Source organism: Monoraphidium neglectum, assembly GCF_000611645.1.
Source record: "Monoraphidium neglectum strain SAG 48.87 unplaced genomic scaffold scaffold02853, whole genome shotgun sequence".
Lineage (NCBI taxonomy): Eukaryota > Viridiplantae > Chlorophyta > Chlorophyceae > Sphaeropleales > Selenastraceae > Monoraphidium > Monoraphidium neglectum.
Window position 1 is genome coordinate 1 of NW_014010775.1, and position 7,898 is coordinate 7,898.

The window sequence follows — 7,898 nt, forward strand, 5'->3', positions numbered from 1 at the left end:
CACCTACACCGCCCCGCCCCACAAATTCATCACCACCCCATCATCACCCGCCAGTGCACCTGACGGAATGCGCCGACGTCGCCGGCCGGCTGCACGCGGCCTTCCGGGAAGACGTGCAGCCAGTCGCCAGCCGCCAGCCGCCGCGCGGCGACGCCAATGACAGGCTGCGCCGCGCCACCGCCGCGCTCTACAGGCAGCGCCTTGCCGTTCAGGAAGAACTGCCTGTGACGGGGTGGCGCGTACATGAGTGATTACACATGCGTGCTTGCATGTGGGTGCGTGTGCAAAAGCTTGCGCGAGTGCGTGTGTGTGCTTCTGTGGTCTTGCGCCTCTACGCTTGCTCGTAAGTGAACATGCCACGCATGCTCAGCAGTCCAACCTACTCGAGTGAGCGCCTGCAATTATGCTTGTCAGCATGCGCAGGGGCCTGCAGGCAACGGGCCATCCAAATTGCCCCGACCACGTATGAGCTCCAATGCGCAGCCGCCCTCGCAGCCGTCCCTCCCCTGCTCCCCCCCTCCAAAACAAAAAGAATACTCCTTTGCCCTCCTGCCGCATGCCCTGCTCTGTCCCTGCCCATGGCCCATCAATCCTGCCCCTCCCAATGGGAGGGAGAAAGTGTGGTGGAGACCCCCTCCCCTTCCCAGCCTTGCCCCCCACCCGCAAGCACCTATTTGTGAGCCCACCTCATGACATCATTCAGAAAGCACACGTCGCGCGCGCACATCGTCCACCGCATCTTCCCATGGCTGTGCTCCGTCCAAAACAGCCACCACGGCAGCAGCGCGCTCGGCAGGCCCGGGTCGTCGAACGTGCTGCGAACGCGCGAGGAGGGTATTGACAGCAGGCGCGTTCACGCGTGAAGCGCATGGGCGCACGCCGGCGGGCGTGCCCGTCAGGGGGTTGGCCCGCTGCAAGCCTGTGCTCAACTGCATGGGACCGCATGGGGCCGCATGGGGCTGCATGGAGCCGCATGGGGGCCGCACCTCGTGTGGTTTGAGTAGGTAAGCAGGCCGATGCCCTCCTCGCGCTGCATGGTGAGGTCCCTGAACCGCTGCAACCCATCTGGCTCCACATGCAGCGTGTTGAGGCCCCGCAGCAGCAGCTTGCCGAGGCCAGACACCAGGCCGAGCGTCAGGTCGCGGCCAAGGGCGCTCCAGGGCGGCGAGAGGACGTCCCGATCCAGGACTGAGCCGTGGAGGCTGTCGTGGAGCGCATCCATTGGGACCCCTTGGCGCGGCGCGGCGACGGACGACACAGCACGCCCGCCTCAGGGTCGCCTGTCCAGCAGACGGCTGGGCTAAAAGCACCACCAAAATCGAGACTTGTTTCGGGAGGCAGCAGTCTGAGAAAGTTGTCTCCTACTGTGTTGACGCGTGTGCCGCAGCAAGATCACGCCAAGAGCATGTGCGACGTTTCTCTTTGAGCTGGCATACACCTCGTGCACGCAACTTCAAACACGACACTCGACCCTTCCGCTGCTGGGCTGCTATACCAACCCTCGCGCCCCCGTAGTGATGGGTGAGAACTGCCTGGTCACGAAGCTGCCGCCGCTTGTTTCGGAAAGATGGAGGCTTTGGTGCCAGCACGTGCTGCCAGTGTTGGTGATGCACCATTGACATCTGCATGAGACAACAGAGACAGGACCGGCTGCTGACAACCCTTGTGAAAACCGAGGGGCGGACGATCGGAGCGGACTCCAGCTACCCCAGTCCTTTCAATGCTTCAAACCACCCATCTCACGGTGCCCGCACCAACACTCCCTGACGCAACCATGCGTAGCTTCCGATTATTAGGACAGCTTTTGTGATGGCATGACACGCATGTGGCGTGCCCCATGTGATTGGCAGAAACAGTCGTGTGGAGTGCAGGGGATGTCACACCGAGGAACTCCCCGTGAAGCTGAGGAAGGCGCAACGACGTGTCATGGACGTGTTTGTGCGCGACAGGCACAGGGTGGGATGCGTGCTGCATAGTCTTTGCGGGCACCTGCCACACCTGACGTGTTCAATGTGTGCAGGGTTGCGAGCGGTTGAGGCTGACAAACCGGGCATGCTGTGGGGCACATAGGCCTAGTGGTGGTGGCAGGACAGCATGTGCTGCAAGTGCGCTATTATGTGGGTGTGTGCGCGATTTCGGGCCTGCTGGAACGTACATTCGGCGAGCGCCACGGCGCACCGCGTGCAATCTGAGGATGACTAAAGCCAACCAGATTCTGCCTGCTTTGCTGTGGTTGCTCCGTCAAAACTGGCCTTTGCGCACTGCCGCATGTGCAAGATTGCCGTTGGTCGGTCCGCTGTGCCAAGGGGACGGTAACACACCTGGCACGACGCACTATTCTGCTTATCCCCCCAACCTGCCCGTGCACCACTTCACCATTCTGCTGACATGGCGCAGCATGATGATGGCGAACGCACCAGTTACCAGATTGCACGCTCGTTGCCTTGCCTTCAGGCAGCTCATGCACATGCAAGCCGTTCAGCTGCCTGCACACGAGCAAAACCTTGCTTCTGCGCCTTGGGAGGGCATGCAAGGGTGAGCAGGCGGGCAGCTGGTGTGCCTTGCGCCGTGAAAAATGATGTTGATGCACCAATCGAGTGCACGCGGCTGGCTGGGTCAAACCGCCACCGCGTTCTTTGCGTCGAGCAGCGCCTTTAGGGAAGCCAGGAAGTCGTCTGGAGCCGAGGTGCCATTGGCCGGCGGAGCCGGTTGCTCCTCAGGCGCTGCTGCGGCCGCCACGCTGGCCTCCTTGCCCTCACTCAAATCTTCCGCGACTGTTGGCTGCTTCTGATCCTGCTCATGCTGCTGCTGCTGCTGCGGGTCAATCGGATTTGCTGCTGCCACGCCGCTGACACCGCCGCTGCTGCCGTCGCCGCCGTCCACCTGCTGCCCGTCCGCTTGGACCTGCCCACCGCTATGTTGCTGCTGCTGCACCTCCTCCCATCGGGCGTCCAAGGCGTCCCGCGCTTCGCCGGCATCAAACGGCTGCACGGCGAGCGGCGCCGCGGGGTGCTGCGGCTGCTGGGGTTGGTGTCCGGCGTGCCTGTGCTGCGTGTGATGCTGGCCGCGGTGGTGCGGGTGGTGGTGCTGCTGGTGGTAGTGGCCGCCGCTCTGGCCGCTGCTGGCGTGGTGGTGCGAGTGCTTGCCGCCGCCGCCGCTGCCACTGCTGCCGGTGCCGCTGGTGCGGTGCGCCGCGTATGTGGCGCTGTACCCGCTCGCATTTGGCTGCCCTGACGTCTCAGAGCGTCGCCAGCTCATTGCCTGATCAGATATGTGTACCATGGTTGGGTAAAAGCGGGGCGCAGGGGTAACGCTGTTTTACAGGATGAACGCAGGACAGGGGTGAGAGCTGCTGCCGCTGTGCACGTGCTCTGCTGCTGGCGCTGCGCAGGGTGATCCCCGCTCCTTCGCAGCGCCGCACCTTGTCAGCCATGGACATGAGTGCGTTTTATGTGTCTGCAGGTGCCTCTGCCCCACTGTGGCTCGTAGCCTGCGGTGCCACGCGATCTAGGCCTGGCTTCAGCTCAGTTCGTTGGGTATGAGGAGGCCCCAAAGCTGGAAGTGCCTCTGATACAGTCTGCTGCACGAATGAGGATGGTCTGTTGCTGAAAGAGACAGACCCTAAATCAGAAGCGTCTTGGGGTGAATCTGAGTGAAGCTGACCCTCGCCACATGGGAAGCCAGGCACTCGCTGTTAGCACATTGACGTTGCATGTTCTTTGTTTTCGTATCAACATAGCTCAACGTGAACGTCACTGCGCCCGGCTAGCACCATGGCTACCGCGTGTCGAACAGCTACTCACAGCGCACCACACCACAAGCGGCGCTGCAGCAGGGCGCCAACGACGACGTGCGGCAGCGCGCCATGGGGAAAGCAGTGCGCCCTCGGAAACACCAGGAGCATCCTATTGTGCATGGCGCAACATGCAGCTGGTGATGCACATCCAGGCGGGATGCGGGCCGGCAACGCATGGCTGCCGTCGGCCTTTCACTACGAGCGCCAGGGCAGAGCGAGTGCACGCGGTGTCGCAGGTGTGCGTTCCAGTACAATGCTACCTATGCCGTCGGGTGCCGCATGTTGACCTCTTGCGTGGCGGTCTGTGGACAGCGGACGCGTTTTCAGTCGGCTGCACCCTCGCGATACAGTCATTGGGGTCTGGGGGTGTTGTACTGCCAGTGCGATGGCGCGCGCGGTGCACGTGCGCACCACCCCTCGCCGTGCCTTCTCTTCTTCCTGTGCTCTGTAGCTCGGGCGCAGCAGGGCAATGGCAGCGGGGGCAGCGGGGGCGACGGGGAGGAGAGCGACAGCTCGTGGCTGGTCTTTGTAGGTGAGGCGCGTGTGCTGTGCCGCGTTCTGTGGCATGTGCCAATCAGCAGCAGACAATTAGGACTCATTATTGCTGCCTGCGCAGGTGCTCCCGCCTGACTCAACCCCATCCTGAGACCATCTGCATAACTGCATTAGCAGTTGATGGCCTTCCACTCCTGCCCTTCCACCCCGCCCCCCTCGCTCCCTTCGCTCCACCCTCTCCCCGGAAGCCCCAACGACTCATCCCCCCGCTGTTCCGCCGCAGTGGCCGTGGCGCTGGCCGCCGCCTGCGCCGTCACCGTGTGGCGGGTCCCCATAGAGGACCTGCTTTATGGCGGGGAGGAGGCGATTGACGGCCTCACGGCCGGCTATGGCGGCTTCGGCCTCGGCGACGCGGCCGGCGCGGCGCTGTGGGCGGCCGCGCTGTGGTTCGTGACGCCGCTGCAGCTGCTGCTGCTGTTTCTCGGGAAGATCGAGACAGAGCGGCCCTCGGACGAGATCATCTCGCTGCTGGGGCGCGCGGCGGGGCTCGAGTGAGCGGGGTACAAGGATGTAGGGGCCCTGAGTGCAGAGTTGAGCGAGTCGCGTGCGGGGCCTTCCCTGCGGTCTTCAGAGCCCCGTTTGTCGTGCGCGCCGGGCTCACGCTGCTGTGCGGCGTCCCGCCCGTTGCCCCCCTCCCCAACCCCGCAGCGTGGACGCCGTCGGTTACGAGGCGCCCGCGTGGGCACGCGCTGTGGCCGCTGCCGCGTGCGTGGCCGGCGGCGTCGGGCTGGCTGCGCTGTTCTCGCTATCCCTTGGGGACGCCACGTGGGCAGTGAGCTCCGGCATAGGCGCGCTCTTTGCGGCGGCGGTGTACGAGGTCGGGCGGCCGGCGCGCGTCAGCGGCGCGGAGGCGGTGCAGCTGGAGGAGCAGTGGCAGGAGTTTGGTAGGTGTCCTGCGCGCGCACGCGCACGTGCCTTTTTCTGACCCGCGCCCGCCCCGCTTGCTAGGTCGTTGTGTGTACTGTCTGATGCGCGGGGGCGCCGGGCGGGGGTGGTGTGGGTGCCGAGAGATGCTGCTGGGTGGGCCCTATATTTCAGGTGTGCCGAAACCCTGATCACAAGCATATCGGTGGCGCTGGCGTGACACTGAGAGCGTGTGCAGCAAGTTCCGTCCGCGGCCATGCGTCCGCCTTGCCTGCCGTTGCACACCAGCTGCCGACCCCGGCCTGCTGCCCCCTCTCGGCGTGCGCCCGCAGCGCGCTTCGCCGACCGCCGCCTGCAGCGCGGCGGGCGCTGCCACGAGAGTGAGGTGTGGGCGGCGTACCGGCGGGAGCCCGGCGCCAGCATCGCGCGGCGGTCACAGGACGCCGTGCCGGACGCGACGCTGCGCACCATGGTTGTCAACTGGCACCCAGAGGCGCAGAGGACGCGCACCGGGTTCTACAAGAACCTGTCGGTCAAACCATATGTCGACGCGTTTACCGGCAAAACGCTAGGCATGAGCGTCGCCAGCAGCGGCGGCGCGGGGAGCGGCGCCGAAGAGTCGCGAGAGGCCTGATTTCTTGTAACATCTCACGCCCAGAACCAGCCTTGGCAGGGAGTGCTTTGACAGTGGGTGCGATGCGTGGTCAACACTGCAGCGCGACGGTGCAGCAAGACCATGCACGGGCAAGGGAGCGGTCAGGGTGGATTGCACCATGAGGGTGCTGCTCACGTCGGTCAAACAACATAATGGTGTTTAAATCATTGCCTTAGGTACAGCAGTGTGCACTGTTGTAGGCTCTAGCTGCAGCGTTGCCATAGAGATCTGCGGGAGGCCGTTGTGTTTCCTCCCGTCAGCAGTTATTGAGGTGCTGAAACCAATCTTACTATCAGCATCAGAGCAATGCGCTCCCTCGGCAGCCCGGCGACATTCGCCAAGGCGAGGGCGGGCTTGAGTGGCACTCGCCCTGGCAGGTGCTCCACGCCCATGCTTCCCCAGACGGGCCGTCAAGCCCAGCGCAGCAGCAGGGTGGAATCGTGCCGGCGGCAGCTGCTGGGCACGCTCCTGGGCGGATCGACGCTGACGGCGCTGGGCATGTGGCGCCCGGGCACCTCCGCGGCGGCGGTGGGCAGCAGTGAGATGGAGAAGGTGCGGCGGCATCATGGGTGCATAGAAACAATCTGCAGACACACAAATGCAGGGAGAGCTGGCGGGGCGACAAAACAGCTTGGTGTGGCCTCCCACGCACCAGGCTGGGTGGCATGGCGTTTGTGGCCCGAGAGGCAGGCTGGGGGACTGGCCTAGCGACAGCATATCTGCATACTGCATACACAACAGATCTGATGCAGAGACACAGATGATATCATTTCACATGCGTTTGCAGCAGCTGCGGCAGCTGCATGCGCGCAGCGCTGGCCCGCACCCCCCAGCCTACTGAAACATCCCAAACCCTCCTGTCGAGGGTCCCCGTTCAACCCTCACCCCTCAACTGAACAATAAAACGCACGCATGTTTCAAAGCGAAAAACTCCACGTGCACTCAAGGCTGCGCACCCCAGATCCACTCCCCCGGCCTGTTCCACTCGGACCCTCGGTCCCACCCCACACCTCGCCACCCCCCCCCCCTCGCAGGTCCTGGAGGACCCCAAGTGGCCCGCCAAGTGGCCCTTCAGGCCGGAGGACTTCCTACGCTACGACGAGGCCGACGACGCCGCCTTCTACAGCCAGCCTCGCTTTGTCTACCACATCGATGATGGCGCCGTCGGCGCGCTGACTAAGTGGGCGCCGCACTTTGGGGCAGGGGGGGGGGTGGGTGTGCACCGCGCATGCTATGGTCGAGGAGGTGCAGCGGCACGGCCGGGCGCAGCGGCTGCTGAGTTGGCGTGAGAGGGTGCGCGTGCGGTGGCGGCGGGGCGTGTCGGCGGCTGTCGGTGCGGCCTCAGCGCGGTTTGCTGTGAGATCGCTCCGGCGGGACCGTCGGGCGTGGCCCGCTGCAGGGCGCATGCAAGCAGCGCACGCGGCTGCAGCTTGCTTGGCCTAGCGCTGCGGCGCTCAGGAGGGCGTATGCCCTTGTGGCCGGCGGTCGGAGGGACAAGCAGCTCAGCGGCCCTGGGAGCACCCCATCCCTCCATCCCGCCCCGCACCAATGCTGTGGCTGTCCATCCCCCCCCCCAAAAAAAAAGGTATTATGGTGAGGTGTTCCCGCCCTCTGGCACCGAGAGCGCGGCACTCCTGGACATCTGCAGCAGCTGGGTCAGCCACTACCCCGCAAACTACACCGCGGGGCGCGTCACCGGTGCGGCACGCCAAGGGTTTGCCGTGCATTTGCTTCGTGGGGTGGGGGCGCGGCGGGCATGCCGCCGTCGGCGAACCCCTCAGCACTCTTTTCGTGCCTCCCGTTTTTGCTCGGATGATCGGCTCAGACACCCGGCTGCGTCCGTTGTTTCATGATATCCAACCGTACTACCAAGCACTATCACCTCCCTCTCTTTCACGCTGCCCTCCCTTACCCTGGTTCCCATGTCTCCTTCCACTCACACACTCTGATACCCCACACTGGTCACGAGCGAGGTGTCCTTGTCGCTGCATACACTCACCCATCACATCCTGCCACCCATCCACCAAA

The 7,898-nt window shown here is 64.3% G+C and overlaps 4 protein-coding genes across 4 annotated transcripts; 2 read left to right on the forward strand and 2 right to left on the reverse strand.

The window, feature by feature from the left end:
• Positions 1-29: 29 nt before the first annotated feature.
• MNEG_11665 (putative Tafazzin like protein) lies at positions 30-1,222 on the reverse strand (the record flags this gene model as incomplete). The annotated part of the gene is made up of 3 exons (XM_014039860.1): positions 30-222; positions 687-815; positions 987-1,222. The coding sequence occupies 3 exons, from the start codon at positions 1,220-1,222 to the stop codon at positions 30-32; spliced, it is 558 nt and encodes a 185-aa protein (XP_013895314.1).
• A 1,394-nt stretch (positions 1,223-2,616) lies between these two features.
• On the reverse strand, positions 2,617-3,282 carry MNEG_11666 (hypothetical protein; the record flags this gene model as incomplete). The annotated part of the gene is made up of 1 exon (XM_014039861.1): positions 2,617-3,282. The coding sequence occupies one exon, from the start codon at positions 3,280-3,282 to the stop codon at positions 2,617-2,619; it is 666 nt and encodes a 221-aa protein (XP_013895315.1).
• A 149-nt stretch (positions 3,283-3,431) lies between these two features.
• Positions 3,432-5,849, forward strand: MNEG_11667 (hypothetical protein; the record flags this gene model as incomplete). Its single annotated transcript, XM_014039862.1, has 5 exons — positions 3,432-3,462; positions 4,248-4,328; positions 4,575-4,842; positions 5,000-5,235; positions 5,548-5,849. The coding sequence occupies 5 exons, from the start codon at positions 3,432-3,434 to the stop codon at positions 5,847-5,849; spliced, it is 918 nt and encodes a 305-aa protein (XP_013895316.1).
• A 327-nt stretch (positions 5,850-6,176) lies between these two features.
• MNEG_11668 (hypothetical protein) lies at positions 6,177-7,159 on the forward strand (the record flags this gene model as incomplete). The annotated part of the gene is made up of 2 exons (XM_014039863.1): positions 6,177-6,422; positions 6,905-7,159. 2 exons carry the CDS (start codon positions 6,177-6,179, stop codon positions 7,157-7,159), a joined length of 501 nt encoding a protein of 166 aa, XP_013895317.1.
• Between the last annotated feature and the right edge of the window lie 739 nt (positions 7,160-7,898).